Source organism: Nicotiana attenuata, unplaced genomic scaffold (assembly GCF_001879085.1).
Source record: "Nicotiana attenuata strain UT unplaced genomic scaffold, NIATTr2, whole genome shotgun sequence".
Classification (NCBI taxonomy): domain Eukaryota; kingdom Viridiplantae; phylum Streptophyta; class Magnoliopsida; order Solanales; family Solanaceae; genus Nicotiana; species Nicotiana attenuata.
This window is the reverse complement of record NW_017671570.1, coordinates 38,970-58,348: the sequence shown is the minus strand read 5'-3', so window position 1 is coordinate 58,348 and position 19,379 is coordinate 38,970. Positions and strand designations below refer to the sequence as shown.

The following is a 19,379-nucleotide window of genomic DNA, read 5'->3' as shown; positions in this document are numbered from 1 at the left end:
CACCAAGTATGTAAACGAAAAATTGTAGAGCATCTTTTTGGAAAACCACTATTTCTTCAACTTTATGCATTTTTTTAGATGCATAGATTTCATATTCCAACGAAGGGAGTGTGTTGATATGAATCTGCAGGGAAATGCTCGACCACTGTCAAGGAAAATTTTGTATAATGTATCCAATTTGATCTTTTTTTAAACCTTAATCGCTTCTATTCTTCTACCAGACTAAGTTTACAGAACTGTGTTCAAGGCAGTCAATAAGCAAAAGGGCATGAAACATGGATATGTTTGCTGGTCTTGGAAGACAGTACAAATAGCCAGGATTTGTGAAATAGACTATAGTACAAAATGAAGTGCAAAGACCGAGAGTTACCAAAGATCGACATTTATGAGTTTTCCCTGTAACATACATTAAAACAACAACAACGACCCAGTAAAATCCCACAAAGTAGGTCCCTATAACATACATTATTCAAGATTAATACACAAAGGGACTTGCATGCTTTGCTTAAACGTGCCATATATGAGACTGGTCAAAACCATGTTTCTGCACCAACTAATTCAATACTCTATCAAAAGAAAAATGAAGTTTGCTATCCTTAGGTAAATAGGCGAGGAGGACTCATGTTAGGATAAAAGAAGCATTCAAAGCTTGGCCAGCAAGCTAGTGGCAGTGGACTTTGCTACACTAGTTTCAGTAACATCACTGTCTCTGCTTTCTGAGTCGCATGCAAAGGGCGGAGGGACATCAACAGCCGGAGAGCAGTTGAAGTATCCATGTGGCTGCACCAACAAACAGAAAAAAACATTACCCAAACTGGAAAGACAAGAACAAATTCACAAGCTGCATTTAGTACAATATACCATGTTCAGTAATTCGAGCAAAACTACTGATGCTGAATTTTGTCTAAGGATACTTCTTATCTTCTTAAAGATGTAAAATTCAGAATGAGAGTATCACTGCATAAATTGTATTTGAGTTGGATAAGGTCTTCCCTAGATTGGGACCATCAACTTATGCAGGTTGGCACAAGTGATGCAATTCAAGTACAACAACAACAACAACAACCACAAAGAAGCCTGTGAATTCCCACAAGTGGGGTAATTAGGAGAGGGTAGTGTGTACGCCCCTATCTTGTAAGGCAGAGAGGTTGTTTCCAATAGGCCCTCAGCTAAAGTGAGTGATGTAATTCAAGTGAAGGGAATAAATGGAGGTATTTATCACTAAAAGAGGCTACGCATAACCTGGTTTAGAGAGTAAGACATAAGGAGAATTCTAAGATCATTTCATGCAATACTTACTATTTGTTGATTCAGTGAATGAGCATTCTTTCAAATTGCTTTTTCTTTTAAGAGCATCTTGCATAATTCTTTCTCCTTTAATCTAATGTGCTATTCCAGTATTGAGTTCTAATCAACTAAATCACAGAGATGTATAAGATGGGAAATAAACAGAAAAAGCTACCATAGGATTCTCAAGTACCTGTAGCACAAAACCAATGTGTTCCACTGGCATAACAGGCCAGTCTTCCAACCGAGGAACATGTGTGATTCCAAAAACATACCTACAATAAACGGTGCTGGTCAGAACTTTTTTCAATATCCCAAACACTACCACTGCAGTAAGAACTAACCAGAGAACAATATCACTTTCTTCCAGAGGCCGGTCTTGCTTGACCCAAGAAGCTAATCCCTCGCCAACACGGGGATTTTGATTAGGGAACTCTCCTCCTGGAAAATCCTCTCCAGGTGCATATTGTGTAACCCATAGATTGTGCTTCAGAAATGCAGCTCTTCTCAAAAATTTCGCCTCAGGACCAGCCAATGGCAAACAGTTTGGACCAGGTACCAGCTTGTACCCTGTTAGCTGTCCTGTTCTATTTACTGTTCTTGTGTTCCTAACCTACAAATTCAGATAGTTCATAGTCAAATTTATGTAGCATGCACTGGTCATAGTGAGATAAAATAAATAAAGTTACTCAGGTGTGGATCCTTACAATCCAATGACGAGCAGAGAATGGATCACAGTCACGCATTGCTTGCAATTCAGACCTAAGCAATGTTTCTTCAGCATAGAATGCATTATTATGAACATTTTCCTTGCCAGGTTCTTCAACTTTGACATTTACTTCAACAACCTGGAAAAAAAGAATTGTATAATCCCAAAAATTATTTACTATTATGAAAACTGAAGTTTACTATAAATAGTCATAGTAGTTACCTGATTGTGTGCTTCTCCTGGCTTACAATCAACTGCCATATTCATTCGTGCAACAAAGAAGTGTTGATGAACTGGTGCATACAAACCCGGTAAAATTGTGGTACCATATTTGCGATATTCTCCCGGTTGCAATGCTCCCAAACTAAGAATTCCAGTGAGTTTTACTTCCGCTTCAATTTTTCCATCCTGCAATTGCATATAAAATGGTGACTATGATCAGCCAACTCTTCGTTACAAATGCAAACTTGTAATTATAATTCATTATCACCAGTCACGAGTAGGGAGAGCTAATACCTAGTTTATATAATCCATGTAAAACACATTAACTTACTTGGTAGAAGTGCCAGTAAAATGCATATTCATAATTGGCCACTGTACAAACAAAAGACACTGTTAGTCGCCTAGACCGTCTAACTTCAGCAAGGCCAGTTCTCCAATCTTGATGCTTCCAAAGCATTCCGTGATCTTCTTCATGCAAGCATACACAATTCTCAGTCGTTTCAACTCCTCCCGTAAAATTTGTGAAATGGGCATCAAAGTACTTTATGTACCCTAAACAATCACATCCCTGCAGCAATTATTTTGTGGTACGTAAGCGATTAAAGTTAAAGAAAATTCAGATCTATGTGCAATGTTTAGATCATAGAATAGTAACTGACCCTCTTCAGTGAATGAGCATTCTTTCCAAGGCCATCTTCTCCTGCATCAAATGCGTTCTTCCTATAATGTGGATCATTTGGATCCCCATAGGGGACAACCATCTCTACAAAACTCAACCTGTGTGCAATTGGCCTGCGACCTCTGCTACCATCAAGATACGCCACAGAGTGTATAACTAAACCCTCTCTAGGGGTGAAACCAATCCGAAAGTTCCACTGTCACGCAGGAAGTGAACAGTGTCAATGTGTTATATAAAGACAAAGAAAGCAAAACAAGACTAAGAAAATGAGAATACCTTCTGCCACTCTACGTAGTTTCCACTGATACGAAAGCTTGGACCCTCGGGCTGAATAATATGTAGGGGTTTCACATCACTTCGATCAGCCCCTCCTCTTGTTTCACCAGCAGTATAGTTCCTCAGTGGATCAACTGGAGGTAACGGTACAAGTTTTCGGTCTTCAAATTCTATAATCTTCATGTTTTGTACATCAACAAGCACATATATTCCTTCAACTGGTCTTGCATATCCATTTTCCATTGGGCAGTCACTCTCTGTCCTGCAGAATACAAGTGGTTTCGCGAGCCTGCGGCTAGGAGCATCAGCCTCACTATGATAACCAACACACCTGTAGGAAATTAAAGTGCATTCAGGTCAAAACAGAATGGCATTTGTCAATAGAGAAGAAATGGGAAGACTGGTGAAGAAGATTCTAACGAACCAAGGGTCAACCATCACAAGATCCAAGTCATCAATACCCCTTCTCCTCATTGCGTCTCGAAAGGGAGGATAACTTTTCACCACAGCTTCACATTCAGCATACTCTTGAGCATCCTACAATAAAAAAAAATGTAATAATATAAGAATCATAACAAACACACAGCAGTTAAACGTGAGTATAAGTGCGTGCGTGCATACTATGGGTGGCTGAACATCAGGAACAAGATTGGATGAGATGACTTTTCCCCTGTGATGTCCACCTCGAGCAGCAGCATGTACTTCATTTAGCTCAACAATCCATATGCTTGTCTCATTTGTTTTCTTATTGTATACAATAAGCCTAGCTCTCCTTGGAGGAAGCTTAGTAGGAATATGAGATCCTCCTTTGGTTCTCGGCATCAATGATGACTGAAAAGGTGGGAAGAAATATGCATCTGCCAATGCAACTACACTTTTATCTGGTTCTACCAGAACCACCTCAATAAATCGCATCCCATCTCTCACCTGAAATTTTTTTTAAAATAAATATATATTGTAAGTGACAGAGTGGTCTTGTTGCCGCACACAAGTGATGTACAAAAGAGAACAAGAACCTCAGGTGTTTCACCGGCAGCTCTAACAGTTGCCACAGCCACTGAGATCTCAGCAGCAGATAAAGGGTCCAAAGGATGGCAGGTTTGAGCCCTTGTCATGATTTGTATACCTGCACCATATATAAACATTAATATGAATCTTCAAACAAACTACGCAATGGTAAGTGTAGAACCAGTGATATATAGGAAATCATACATACACTCATATATGTATTCCCATCAATTCAGGGTATCTTAACTTAAAGAAAGCTCAAGAGCATATTCAAGTGATTATAGGAAGATGCAAAGATGTCTGTAGTAAGCAGAACAAAAAGAAAGCAATTGGGAAGAAATCTATTTCTTTTCTTCTCAAGAAAATGTTCGCTTGTGCAAGTGATTCTCGAAATCCAAACTACATCACTTTAAACTCTTAAATTATTTATTTGTGGTATCCTACCTAGATCCTTAGTTTTAAAACAGTAGAAATGCTACGCACAACAACTCATAGGTTTCTTGTGCAAACAATAATTCCACAACTCAAAGGATCAGAAATTAAAGAAAAGCATGAAACTAATTAAGCACTACATTCAAACGGCACATATATCAAGATTCAAGATCTAATTAAATTAAATTAAATTAAATAAATCATCCACCTTCATCTTATATTTAGTTAATCGCTCACGGACCCTTAAAGCAGGTATACTATTGCCTTAATTAGCTGTGGTTCTAATTAAACTGAATATTTTGTTTGTATGTATTCGTAACAACTATGGTTATCATAACATAATAAATAAAAGATAGACGCACCGAATTCTTTAAGGATAACTATACTACATATATACACATGCGTACAAGACATGCATGAACCGAGAAAATTATTCTCTGAAGCCTGAAGGAAAAGAGATAAATTTAAGAAACTAGGAGTATTAGTTCATAATTTTAACTTCTACAGTGTAAAAAAATTTTACTTCAAAAATAACTACATGAAAATAAGACAGTTTCATGAGATAAATTACTTGCTACAAGTAATTAAACTTATAAGGATAATGTAAAAATTCTTTACAAGCATAGATATATATAGGCCATTCGACCGGTACATATTATTTTCGCCGTTTCAATTTATGTGTATTACTTTTCTCCTTTTTCGTCCATTTAAGCAAAGAAAAAAACTTATCTCTCTTTATACTAATAACTTTTTAACTACAACTTATGACAGCCAAAAGATTCAAGGGTCTTATTATACACATCTTTAATTTAAGACCACAAGATTTAAAAGTACTTTGTTAAACTGGGTGCTCACTCAAACTAAGACACATAAATTGAAACGGATGAAATAATTATATAGTAGCATGGTATTAATTACCTTTGGTAGAGGTATTGGAGGAAAGAGGTTCAGTGGTTGGCAATGACGCTAGAGCTGATGGGGCCGTCTTTTTCTGCTTATCATCGACGGAGGGGATGTTGGTCCAATTCTTCAGGCCGTCACCCACGACGGTAATGGCCGCTGTCGCCTCACGACGGAGGATGGAAGTGGAAGGACAGCAAGAAGCAGTCGAAGAAGAAGGAGAAGGAGAAGGTGCCGTCACTTTCTGTTTAGTAGTGGCCATTATATTGTGACTACTGCTTAGCTAGGAAGAAAGCTGTGATGAGAACCCCAACAGTGATTATTAGAGGCTACTGACATATACTTTGATTATAACTGAAATCACTTTCAGCGTCTCTTCAAATTATGTCTCTCTGTATTTAGTTTCTTGACTGTGTTTGTACGTTTGTCTCTTGGAACTCCTCTCGGTTTTAAAATTTATAGAGATGAAGGATGGATCTAGAGACCAGACTAGAGAGAGATTTTTTTTCTTCCTATTGCACTGATAAAGATGGTGGTGTTATATGGAAGCCTGACACAATATTGTTCCTCTTAACGAATTTAATTATGTATGCTGTAAAAATAATTTATATATCAGCTAAGGTAACATGTCACTTATTTTATTTTCTACATATCAATTAACACTACTATATTTTTTTAAGTAATTTGATACTCCTTCACTTTCGATTTATACGACGGAGTTTGACTCAACACCAAGTTTAAAAAAGATTTTTGAAATAGCAAAACTTAATATTAAATTATTTTTTAATATGAAAAAATATATAATTTTTTTAAACGAACTAATAATGAAATAGTATTAAGTAAATATATAGAACCGACGAAGTAGTTATAAACAATCAAGGGTCAAGATTTTTCAAATTTGTTTTAGGAAGATGGAAGAAAAATTATATATGTAACCTGCAAGGGTGGGGTTGGGGTTGAACCATATTTGCAGTCTATAGCTTTTTTATTCATTTAGTTTTTGCAATTTACCACTTATCTGCTTGTTTTTTTCTTTTTCATTTTGCAAATTTCGAATCTTTAATTTGCACCTCTAATATGAACTTCTCGTTCTGCTTTGTCCGGAATATTAAGTTAAATTTTATGTGAGAATAAATTGAGACTTTTTTTAAGGATATACCCATAAGATTAGCTTATCCTCATGTGGGAGTAATGTGATTTATAGGAGGGGTAAGCTCGCCATCTTTGACGGTAATGGCTGCTAGCTTTTTATTTTTTTATTTTAGAGTGAGAAACTCTCACTTCTCACTACACAAAAAATGGAGAATACACCCAAGACACCTAACATACCACCAAAACTACCGAATATTAACCCCATGGAGGAAGATACTAACCTAGCGCATTCATACAAGGAAATGCTTCTAGACAAGAAGGATATTTTCCAAACGGAATACTACGTAATAGAACTTGATGTCAGGATGCGAGGTAAAGGACAAGGAAAACCTAGGTCCAATCATATTCTCCCAAGATGATAAAAACCGGCTATATGAGCCATGGCGCTTCTCGGTCATTATCAAAAAATTTGGTAGACAAATGCCACATCATCTTCTCCGATCCAAATTAATTGAACTATCGAACCCCTCCGAGCAGTTAATCTTGATTGACCTAGGATGAGATTTCTTCATAGTCAAATTTGGAAAGGAAGAAAGCTTGATCAAGGCAATACGCCAAGACCCATGGTTCATATCCGAAAACTTCCTCTCAGTTAGAAGGTGGGAACCAAAAATTTTCTCACAAGAAGCAACCCTATCCTTTTCTGCTATATGGATGCGACCACTACTACTGCCAACTAAATTCTACGACAAAGAGATACTGAAAAAGTTTAAAGGAAGCTTGGAAAACTTCTCAAAGTTGATACGTGCACATCAGCTACACTAAGGAGCAGATATGCGCGAATTTGTATACAAATCCCACTGAAAACCAGTTTCGACATCCGTTACCATTGGGAACCACAAGCAAGCGATGGTATATGAAGGGAAAAACATCCTCTCCACAGGGTGCGGGAGGATAGGACACACCCTAAAAGTGTTTACCCATAGGCAAAGGCCCCCTTCCCCACAACAGGACCAGCCTGAATGCTCCTCTTCTAAAGTCAAAGCCGATGAGGAAGAGGAGTGAAAAACTGTAGTCTTCCCCAGAAGAAGGAAACATGGGCATCCCCCACCACAACGCCAACCAATAACAACCCAGGGAAGGAAGGAAAAAGGCACATGTTCAACGGAAGGCATCCTAGTCCGAATGTTTGATGCAAACTCCGGTAAATTTCTTGAAACAAAAACCTTCTGCTATAATCTAAGTCTAATTTTGTGCAGGAAGCCAACTCAAATCATGGGCCAAGGAAAAATACTCCCCTCCCCATGAGCCAACCCACCAGGAATCAGCCCTCAAGTGAACGGCCCAACACGAGCACGAAAAGAAAAGCGGGATCAGAGGGGGAAGACCTAACTCATAGCAAAGACAAGGGGTCTACACCTCAAAAAGGGGCGTCCAAACGGCTCCCAAAGGTAACAAACCAATAGGCCTAATGGGACCAAGCGGGGGCTTGTCAGCGTGCCAGAAAGAGGCCCACCAAAACCCCAATCCCACATCTACCAAAGAGGACCATACCCACTCCACGATCATCGCTATCAATGATGGTCCATACGGAGCTACATCACTCCTACCAAACAACTCTGCAAAAAACCCCTCCATGGATACTCAAGTGCCACTCCTGATAAACCACCAAAGCTTAGGTGATTTAACAATTTCCGTCAACTCAACCAGATTCTCATTTAATTCTAAATCCAGTGTATTAAACACAGATTACAAAATATACACCACGAGTGTCGATTTAACCCAGTTATTAGCAATGACCCTTGATTACCCCAAAAATACCCTAATTAATACCAGCCCTAAAAAAGGAAAAATAAAAAAACCCATAAATGGATCAACACACGAAACCCTCAATCGTTCTGACTTCTATCCCTCCGCAACAAGACCACACACCGGCGTCTTGGCTGGAGATTGCTCTCCACGGCTAGGGAATTTGCTATAATTTTCAGCTGGAAAACCAGCCAATAACTCTCATTATTCAAACCATAGCCTATCTGGCAAGGGTTATAACAGAAGCCCTAAATAGGGGTTTGGTAACATTTGGAGCTCAGCTGTGGCAATCAATGATGGAACAATTCTCTTCTTCCTAGACCCAGCAGCGACACCCCAATTCTCAGTGATGGAACAATGGCCTCAACAAAAATCTTCGTCTTCAACGCCAGAGAAACAACAATCACCTCCACTAGGGAATATCACGAAAGAGATAATGAAAGCTCTAGAGATACTCAAAAACTAGGAAACCACCAAGGAGAAGGAACCCCAGATCTCTTATTGCCCAATAAGAACGGACTCCCTATGGCTAGAGAGATTGTAAGGGCAGTGGATTTCAGCATGGATTACAACGAGATGCTGACTCTTCTCTGTCCCAAAACCCTTGGCAGATGTGGGTTGAACTAGTCCTCTCATTAGAGCCAGGGGTGATGAAACCACTGTTGACTATAACTCCAGTCATGAGATCTCAGACGCTATTAGCGAGGAGGAAGGAAATGATGCCTACCTAGGGGAAGAAAAAGGCACCGGCAGAAACTCCCAAGACAAACCCAAACCACCTAATGAATTTTATAATATGGAATGTTGGAAGGGCAAATAGTGTAGAGTTCAGGAGACACTGCTCGGAGATGATCAAAATGCATAAACCGGCCCTGCTAGTGTTGTTGGAGATCAAGATGGCAGATAACAAGAAGCTCACGGAAGACCTACAATATGACTTGCATATCCAGTTCCCAACAGTAGGACACTCTGGGTTCATCGTCATTATGTGGAAAGAAAACAACCTCCAGGTAGATGAAGTATCAGTTACATTACAAGGTATCCATGTAATGGTCAAGGTATTACCCTCCAATACCCCTTGGTTTTTTCGGCTATTTATGCATGCAACTATCTAGAGGATAGGGAAACCCTTTGGGAAAATCTGATAGATATCTCTAACAGCATAAATGGTAGTTGGTTTGTGGGTGGAGACTTTAATGAAGTATTGAAAGCAAGAGACAAATTTGGGGGTAGCTGCATTAACGCAAACAGAAGTAATCTGTTTTGGAATTGTATTAACCAGTGTAAAATAGTTGACCTAGGCTATAAAGGAAGTAAATACACTTGGTCTAACAAGAGATACAAAACCAGGACCAGCCTAATCTTAGAGAGAATTGATAGGTGTTTTGCTAATAACTGCTGGATAAATGAATTCCCTGAAGCTTCTATAACTCATTTAGCGAGGACCCACTATGATCACTGCCCCCTCCTTGTTAAGCTTAATAATAGCACCTAAGCGGTTACTGTCAAGCCCTTTAGATTTGAATCCATGTGGTGCAGTCACCCAACCTTCCCTGCCCTAATCCGGCATTCCTTCAAAACCTATTCCACATTAATCCCTTTATCTCTAAGATTCAAGAATAATGTCATCAATTGGAATAAGATTACCTTTAATAACATGTTCCACAAAAAGAAGAGATTGTTGGCCAGGATTGCTCGCATCCAGAAATCTCCTAACTACCAATTTAGTCATTTCCTCCTATAATTGGAAAACACTTTAATTGAGGAATTAGACTTAATCCTTAAAAATGAAGAAGATTTCTGGAAATTGAAAGCAAGGATAAGCTGGATCTCTGATGGGGATGCCAACACTAGATTCTTTCGCACCTCTACTCTAAATAGAAGAAGGAGAAACAAAACCCTCTCCCTCAAAGATGAGGCTGGGAACTGGCAGCATGAACCTCATGAAATCAAAGACTTCATTACCAATTTTTTCAAGGATCTCTACACTTCTTCACATATTCAATCCCCTATCTCTACTACCACTCCTGCCCCTCAGAATCCATCACTATCCACTGTGCAAAAAGCCAATATGGCTCTCCCTCTCAGAGATAGTGAAATCAAAGGAGCTACATTCTCATTTAAGCCCTTCAAAGCCCTAGGACTTGATGCACTACATCCCTTCTTTTACCAGAAGTACTGGGACATTGTGGGGAATGATGTCATCCAATTATGCAAAGAATGCTTCTCATCTTAAACAATGCACCCCAGTATGAATGAGGAGACACTCATGTGCTTAATTTCAAAATTCCTCCATGCCTCCATGCTAAAAAACTTCAGGCCCATAGGTTTATGCAACACTGTCTACAAAACTGTGACTAAAATCCTAGTCAACAGAATCAAATCATACCTAGCCCACATCATCGGTCCCAGTCAGGTAAGCTTCCTCTTCAACAGGAGAGCCTATGACAATGCTATCATTGTCCAGGAATACATTACCCACTTTGGGAAAATGAGAGGTAAAATACCTCACATGAACCTAAAGGTTGACTTGGACAAGGCATTTGACAGAATTGAATGGTCCTTTATCAGGGACACTCTCCATGCCTTCAACTTTCCACTGGCACCATTAAACTCATCATGTCCTGTGTAAGCTTCTCCTCCATCTCTATTCTAGTGAATGGGGATCAAACCACCCCTCCTTCAGACATACTAGAGGTATTAGGGAGGAGGATCCTCTTTTCCCTTACCTGTTTATTATGTGCATGGAGAGACTCTCCAGGTCAATTGATGATGTTGTCTAGAATAAGGAGTGGTACCCAATTAGCATCAGCAGATCTGGTCCCAAGATCTCTCACTTATTTTTTGCTGATGATCTAACTCTATTTGCAAGAGCTAACCAGAAAAACTGCTCCACAATCATCAGCACTTTAAACTCCTTCGATTAGGCTTCAGACCAAAAAAAATCAATCTTGCAAAATCAAGGGTATTCTTCTCTGCCAATTTCGAACCCCGCCAAATGGAGACCAACTCCAACAGACTATGCATTCAGGCCTTAGCTATCTTTGGCAAATATCTGGGGTTCCCTATATTCCATAAAAGGCCAGTCAATAGTAATTTTTGATTCATTATTGATAACATGTACTCTAAAATGGCTGGTTGGAAAACTAACCTTATAAACATGACTGGGAGAACTACCCTAGCAAAAGCCTCCTTAAATAACATCCCTAGTCATGTCATGCAATTCATCCAACTCCCATAAAAAACAACTAAGGAAATTGATAGAATACAAAGGAATTTCATCTGGGGCACCACTCCAAATAGGAAGAAAATGCACCTAATAGGCTGGGACACTATCACCAAGCCTAAGATTCAAGGAGGGTTGGGAATTCAAAGGACAGAGTTGAAAAACAAAGCTATCCATTCAGGGCTTGTCTGGAGGCTCTTCACAACACATCCTCCTCTCTGGGCAAAAACTCTGATTGCCAAGCACTACAACTGGAGACACCCCCCCCCCCCCCCAAAAAAAAAGTAAAATCCTCTACTTGGCAATGCATTCTTAAAGGGTGAGAAATATGTACAACAAGCCAGGAGATGGGTGGTACACAAAGGGACCAGAGTCAGCTTCATTAATGACTCCTGGATCCCAAACCATCCATCAATTAGGTCTATGATTGAAGGTCTTCTCACTCAAGCTGACCTGTTAATCACAATCACTTCCATCTACAACAATGGGACTTGGGATACCTTCGCCATCTCCCTGAATATCCCTCCAAACATCATGAACATGCTTTTAACCACTTTCATTCCACCCAATTCTATAAAGGAGGACAAAATGATCTAGGGAAACACTAGTAATGGCCTCTATAACACCAAATCAGCCTATACCCTCATTGCCAACATAGCCTCCCAGAAGGGGTTAGTTAATAGCAATAGCTACTGAAGGCCCTCAATAAGATCAAAAATTTCATATGTCTCCTTTACCATGAAAGTCTTCCCACATGGGCTTATCTCCATAATATTGGGGTCCACTATAACCCAGTGTGCTGTTTTTACAATGATGCTCTAGAGACCTCGGTCCACATCATCTTTGATTTCCCTAATGCAAAATGACTCTGGCAACAATTAACCTCTAAGAGCACCACTACAGCACAAATCCAAAACCCAACATTCACTAGCAGTGACTAGGCTACCATATGCTCTACTCTCAAAAGAAAGCGTTTCAACAACATTCCTAGTTGGGAAGATTTATTCCCATTTTCTTCTGGCAGATCTGGATTACCAGGAACAATAACCTCTTCAACAATAAAAAAGATATGGTCCCTACTACATATTTTTGGCAAAGGCAACTGAGTACATCACTATCTCAGCAAACAAATCACCTACAAAACAAAAAATCACCTTTGTCAAATGAACTCCCCAATCAGGAGGCCATTATAAGCTCAACATTGATGGGGCTGCTATTGAGAATCCTGGTAAGGGAGGTGTGGGAGGAGTTTTCAGGAACTCCAGCGGAATTGGCTCCAGGACTTCATGGAAAGCCTGCAACACAACACAAATACACAAGCTGAACTTCTTGTTGTTCAAAAAGGATTGCAGATTGCTAAACAAAGAGGACTCACATAACTTGAAATCAACACAAACTCGACTGAGGTAATGAGAATGCTTAACTCGGGCAACTATGTATTTGACTCAATCATTTTTGAATGTAGGTCAATCATCCTAAGACTAGACGTGGTGGTGAAGCACAACTACAGGGAGACGAACAAAGTAGCTGACATGATGGCAAAGGAGGGTGCAAGTAAAGAATTTTTTGACAGCATAAGATATGTGACAGTTCCTTCCGGTGTTTGCAAATCAAGCTTTTTGGGCAGACATCTCAGGAACTGTCTTTTCTAGAAAACTTTTGGACCGTAATATTAACACTCTTGATCATAGCACAGGGGAAATCTCATATCCCCTAATAACAATGTTATAGTTTTACTTTAGTTCGTAATATAATATATATATATATATAATAGTGCAGTTAACCAAAAAAAAAAGGCTGCTAGCTAATATTTTAGCGTCATGAACAACCTTCTTTCTTAGGGCTGCTTATCAGGCGAATTGGGTGGTTATTTACTCTTAACGGTTTGTCTTATCGGTTATCAGCTTTTAAATGTATTAATCCGCTAGCCACCCGATAAGATATCGGGTGGATTGGTATCAATTTAGCTCTTATCGGGTGGTTATCGGGCGGTTTATCTACCTAATTCAATCTATATTCAATCAGAATTACTAGAAAATATGCACCTACAAACGGAGTACTAATTCAAAACCCAACCCATATGGGAGTGCTAATCCATGTCTAGCTGTAGCTCCCTTACAAATTGAAAACTCACTTAGTTCATGTTTACGACTAAGATTTCAGGCGCATCACCTTTCATCAGGTGTCCGTAATATTCATTGTTCATGCCTGAAAAAGACATCTCTACGCCCTCACCTATATCGTATAACTGATGCATTGGCTAACTCATCTTGTCCAATTCAGTGTTGTTGCATCCTTTATGCATTATGCCTGAGAAAGACTTGTTTATAATGTAATACTACTTCATCTGTATGAGTATTCCAAAACATTTGTATGCTTGAATTTGATTCTGAACTTTCTGCTTTTTGTAAAGTAATTAACAAGGATTATGTTACATATTTTTCATAATTCTGATTATTTAGGAATTAGGCGTTAGAACTTAGAGATAGAGTACTGAAGAGTGGAAGACTAAGTGGAAGGTTTTTTGCATATTAATATATATATATATATATATATATATATATATATATATATATATATATATATATATATATATATATATATATATATTCTTAACTGGTTAACGGATTATCCGTTAAGAAAATTGGATAATCCTCCCCCAAATTGATAAGCCGTTAATGAAAAAATTTCAATCCATTCCTCGTCCGTTAAACCGTTAACCCGATACCAATAAGCCATTAAATTTCGATTTCGGCTCGATTTTCGGTTTCGGTTCGGTTTTGAACACCCCTATTCTTTCTCTCCCTTCACCATGCTCTAGATCTTCGGTTTGGTTTTATTAAATTCTTTATCTATCACCTTTTGATGTTTTTTGTTTAGATATACATTTTTCAATAAGCATCATTTAGATCTACTCTTTATTTTTCATTCACGTTCCTATTTGAAGTTTTTCTTCTCTTTGGGAAAAAAATAGAAAAAGGCTGGAAAATAAGTAATAAATTTTAATCTCATGTATGTGAGATGAGGTATAAGGAAGTTTTAACCATATTTCTTTTTCTTTTACTTCTCATGAGTAGTCACACTTAGGGGCGGCAAACGGGCGGTTTAGTCGGATATGGGCGGGTCAAAATGGATAATGCAAAAACGGATAAATTATCCGACCCGACTTATATATTTCATACGGATAAAAAATTGGTTAACTGGCGGATAATATGGATAACCATATTATCCATGGCTTCTTGAATATGATCAACTTTGGGAGAATTTCTAGTCTCCCAAACTTGAGGAACCCCCAAGTTGAAGCTTTACAAACATAAAAATTAAACACATTAGTTATCCTTTGATTATCCATTTTCTAAGTGGATAATATGAATTTAATCTATATTTTACCCGTTTTAAAAATATTCATTATCAAACCTATTTTATTGAACAATATGGATGGATAACTGTTTTCTTTTATTCATTTTACCACCACTAGTCACACCTCACACGCCTCACATAAGGTGCAACAATATTTTCACGTTTAGATCTATTCCCTACTTAAATTTGACTAAAAGGTTGAACGTTAAAAGCTTAAGATTTATAAAAAGATGAAGAGATTAGATGATTAAAAAAAATTAAATAGGAATTGTATGGTATAAAACACAAGGAGGAGCATAGAGGAGTGCTGCATCCAGGTGCACATGAAAAGTGTATACGGTAAAATTAGCTTATGAGTCGAATGGACACGTGACAGTAAAGACACGTATGAGATGAGTTAGCAAATAACTGACGTCGGATTCAGGTATGTGGCCGGTATTGTATGAGTTTCGGCGACATCAATATCGGAGAGAAGAATTTGAAAGCAAGATACCGGTTGCAGAACAGGGCATTAAAGGAGCAGTTGTTGCAAAGAAACATAGTATTTACACTCAACCGTTATGCAGCTATCAAGAGGGTCTTTACTCACATTAAAGAAGAGCTTGATTTGGGGATGTTGTCTCCCTTAATTTAGCTATAAATAAAGGAATTTGTACTTATTGTAAGGACACGAAATATTTGTACGAAAAAAGGCTGATTCTACTTTCTTATTCCATTTAACATCATTTTGCTAAATATTGTGTCTTTGTTCTTGCTTCCGGAGAAGCTGATCAATTCAAGGCCAGACTTCTATTTTCTTTTGTTATTCTTAATTAATTTACTTTTGCTCTTTGTTACTTTATATTTTCGGATTACTTTAATTCATGTGTCTATAAATTACGTTATAAATTTAACTATATCGTTTTACGGGTAAATAGTTTGGCGCCCACTATGGGACATAATTATTATGGTATTACTTTGATCCATTCATGTTTTACTAACGTCTTTTGACGCTTTTTTTTAGTAAAGCAAAAACAGATATAGCACCTAATGATGTCAACAAGACACTCAGTGAGGATAATTTTCGTGTGGAGATCAACATGATGATTCGGCCAGTGAAACTCGCATCAACGAAAATGAGACAACTCTGGTCTAGGAAGAACGAAATACACAACGTGCAAGGAGTCCAACCCTTGATGATATGGGATAAACCCGTTGTCTTGAAATATTTAAAAGAAAATGCAAAGTTAAATTTTCTGACTGGGCCATTGTTATACTGAACAATCAATTAAAGACCTAAAGCTAACAACGAATATTCTTATAACGTGAAATCTCATACGCCCCCCTTTTGAGTTTGATTCAGATTATTAAATAAACTAGAACAAGCATGATTTGGATGTTTTTGCTCACGTGAAAATCTCATAAGCCCCCCATGTTAATTATTAATTGTTATCCAATCTCTTGTCTTGACATGATTAATTATGTCAGTTTTTGACGCGATATGATTTGCAAACAATAGCATGTTTGTCCGTTCATTTTGATGGGCCCAAAATATTATACCTGACGCGAATTGTCTTAAATGAATGACAAAGATTCTCAATAGCCCTTTAATACATTAGCTTATTCAATAATTCAGAGACCACAGAATAAAACAATACTAATATATAAGGAAGATATAATATTCTAGAGAGAATAATGCTGCTATGGTAATTGTCACTCTGCCTAGGTAATTGGCTAGACACTTGAGCACGGCACATTTATGTTTTTTTTTTTCGCTTTTCAGTCAGTGTCCGGTATTTATATTATGACCTCAACTAATTATCATAATCTTTTTATTTCAAAAGCTCGAACCTAAGACTTTTGGTTAAGGATGAAAAAAATCTTATAATCTTATCACAACCCTCGGTGGTTTAAGGTAATTTTACTTTGATTCAAAATAAAATAATGATATATGATAACATATTTTCTTCCCATTAGTACATATTTTCTTATTGTTTCCTGTTTGCTTTTGGCATTCTAAATTTTTGTTCTTTCCTCCTCACACCACACCCACTTGCAAGTCTAATTTTGATTAGAAATATGCACCGTGTAATTTTGTTGCAGTAGTATTTATTGGTTTATTGTATTTTTATTATGAATTATTTGATATTTTATTCAGAGCCAAGGACTTAGAATTCGATAACCACCAAAACTTAAGTAACCAATCTCAATTATTGAACTCCCTTCATCAATATTGTGACAAAAGTGGATTGTCAGTGTCACAGATTTCTCTTATTCTCTACATATAGAAGATTTTCCCATAAATAAAATTTAACCCGAAAACAGGGATAGATAAATAGATTTCGTCATGAATTGTGTCAATAATTTTAAAGCTTCCATGGTTTTACGAAAGGTAACGTTCTTATAACGTCATTTTAAAGCTTCTATGATCTGAAGATTTTAGGAGCCAAAACTTTAAGCTGGTAAAACTTGATGGAGCTTTATGAGGTACGGATTGAAAAGTAAAAGTAAATTTGAAAAACGAAAAATGTAATAGATGACATGTGATATTACTTTTGTACAAGTGGAAGTTTTTTATTTATTGAGAGCCAACAGTTTAAATTATGTTCACACCAAATTAACCTTATTAATAAATCCAGATCTACATGAACGTGACCGCCGTGGCCTCTCTATGAGACAAAATGTCTTCTCACGCAAAGAACAATTCCCCATAAATAAGTGTCATGAAAAATGGATCATAAATAAACACCTTTTCTACTTATTTCTCGTAACAGCCATTTTACGAGAATGTAACACGATTCAACAAGAATTTAAGGTGTGTTTGATTTTTTTGAAAAATAAGTAATTTTTTACTTATTTTTTTGATCTTGGGTTAGTAAGTAGAAAAAATTGTTTTAAGAATATTTTTATATAATCTAGGCAGTTACGCTATGGGTGACGAGGTGCATGGGGTTGGGGTTCGGTGCTCGAGGTTTAAAATCCAGCATCCCGAGTTCGAGGTCAAGGACTGGGGTTCAGTGGTCGAGGGTTTGGGTATGTTGTATAGGTTTTAAGGTTATGGGTCGAGAGACAAGGGTTGGGATTCCGGTCGAGGGTCGAGAGGCAAAGGCCTGGTTTGAGGGTGGGGGTCGGGGTGTGGGTTCGAGGTCCGGATTCTGAGTTTAAGGTCGGGGTTCGGGGGTCCAGGGTCAGAAGTGAAGGTTCAAGATTTGAAACGGAGATAGGGGCGACGGTTTCGATTCGGGGTTTGAAGCCTGGGCCCCGGGAGCAGGGTATGATCGGGGAGGGGTGACTGAGGTTAGTGGGCCGAGGCGAGGGGAAGGAGGTGAACTTGATGGTGGGCTGAGAGCGGTGGAGGTTATGTTATGTGGTGTTTGTGGGCGAGGAATAGAGCCTTGTACAGGGTAGGGGGGAGGAGAAGGGCTTGTAAGTTGGCTGCTCAAAACCGATCTGTAACCAATAAGCCAACCATAAAATTGGCTTATCGGGTTATTGGATTATTACAATTTTATAGTTATCGGCTTAACGGTGCGGGGGCGGATTAATCAATTTTCCTATCGGATAAACTGCTAACCCGTTAACACTACTAGAAATCCGCTAAATACCAACCAAAACAATCGACCAACTTTGATCGGTTATGGCCAATTACCGACAAAAATACGGCCAAAAAGCTTGGACGGTATTTTGATGGTCGTTTTAATATACCGACCAATGTTGGTCGGAAATTACCGATATCTGAAGAATTTAAATGATTTACCGACCAACTTTGGTTGGAAACAGATTTTATTAATTTAATTTTACCGACCAAAGTTGGTCGGTGTATTTAATTTATATTTTTATTAATTATTAAAATTAAACAATAACCGACCAAAGTTTCTCGGTAACTGAATATATATATATTTTTTTCAAATAATTAAAATTTAACATTACCGACCAACGTTGGTCGGTAACCTTAACAGTACAGGTAACATACCGACAAAAGTTGGTCAGTAATGTTGAATTCTGGGAATTCCTTGTTCATTAACCGACCAAAATTGGTCGGTAATAGTCAATTAAATTTTTTTTTTAATAAATACCGACCAACTTGGAGAGTTCTGATCTGAGCTTAATGCCTAGGAATTGAGCATCTTTAACCCTTTCTCTTTCCTTGGCCGCTTCTAGCTCGGATGTGAGCTTTGTCAGAGTCTCTCCACATAGCGGAGAGGCTCTCCCCATTAAGTTGCTCACCTTGCGAGGAAGTCCCTATTCCTTGCATTCCACACTTATAGCGATGGAACTTTTTAGTAGGAAACCTGTATACCTTCCCCCATTTTGGACCGTCAACAGACTCCAACCATATTCTTTCAGCATCCTCGTCCGAAGGTTGGGTTGGCTCGCCCGATTCACCAGCTGGATGACTG

At 38.2% G+C, this 19,379-nt stretch overlaps 1 protein-coding gene across 1 annotated transcript; it reads right to left on the bottom strand.

The window, feature by feature from the left end:
• Positions 1-346: 346 nt before the first annotated feature.
• Positions 347-6,080, bottom strand: LOC109209051 (copper methylamine oxidase-like). Its single transcript, XM_019372218.1, has 12 exons — positions 5,532-6,080; positions 4,190-4,299; positions 3,795-4,100; positions 3,598-3,710; positions 3,174-3,504; positions 2,878-3,093; positions 2,550-2,786; positions 2,219-2,404; positions 1,995-2,135; positions 1,632-1,900; positions 1,481-1,562; positions 347-780 (listed from the first exon to the last, which is right to left on the bottom strand). Exons 1-12 carry the CDS (start codon positions 5,773-5,775, stop codon positions 643-645), a joined length of 2,373 nt encoding a protein of 790 aa, XP_019227763.1. The 5' UTR covers positions 5,776-6,080; the 3' UTR covers positions 347-642.
• Between the last annotated feature and the right edge of the window lie 13,299 nt (positions 6,081-19,379).

What these genes read in the sequence shown, in the direction of transcription:
- LOC109209051 (XM_019372218.1), bottom strand. Translation starts at nt 5,775, where the DNA reads ATGGCCACTACTAAACAGAAAGTGACGGCACCTTCTCCTTCTCCTTCT. An exon ending in CTTGTGATGGTTGACCCTTG is followed by an intron (nt 3,505 to 3,597) that starts GTTCGTTAGAAT and finishes AATTTCCTACAG; the next exon opens with GTGTGTTGGTTATCATAGTG. An exon ending in ATGCTCATTCACTGAAGAGG is followed by an intron (nt 2,787 to 2,877) that starts GTCAGTTACTAT and finishes TAATTGCTGCAG; the next exon opens with GGATGTGATTGTTTAGGGTA.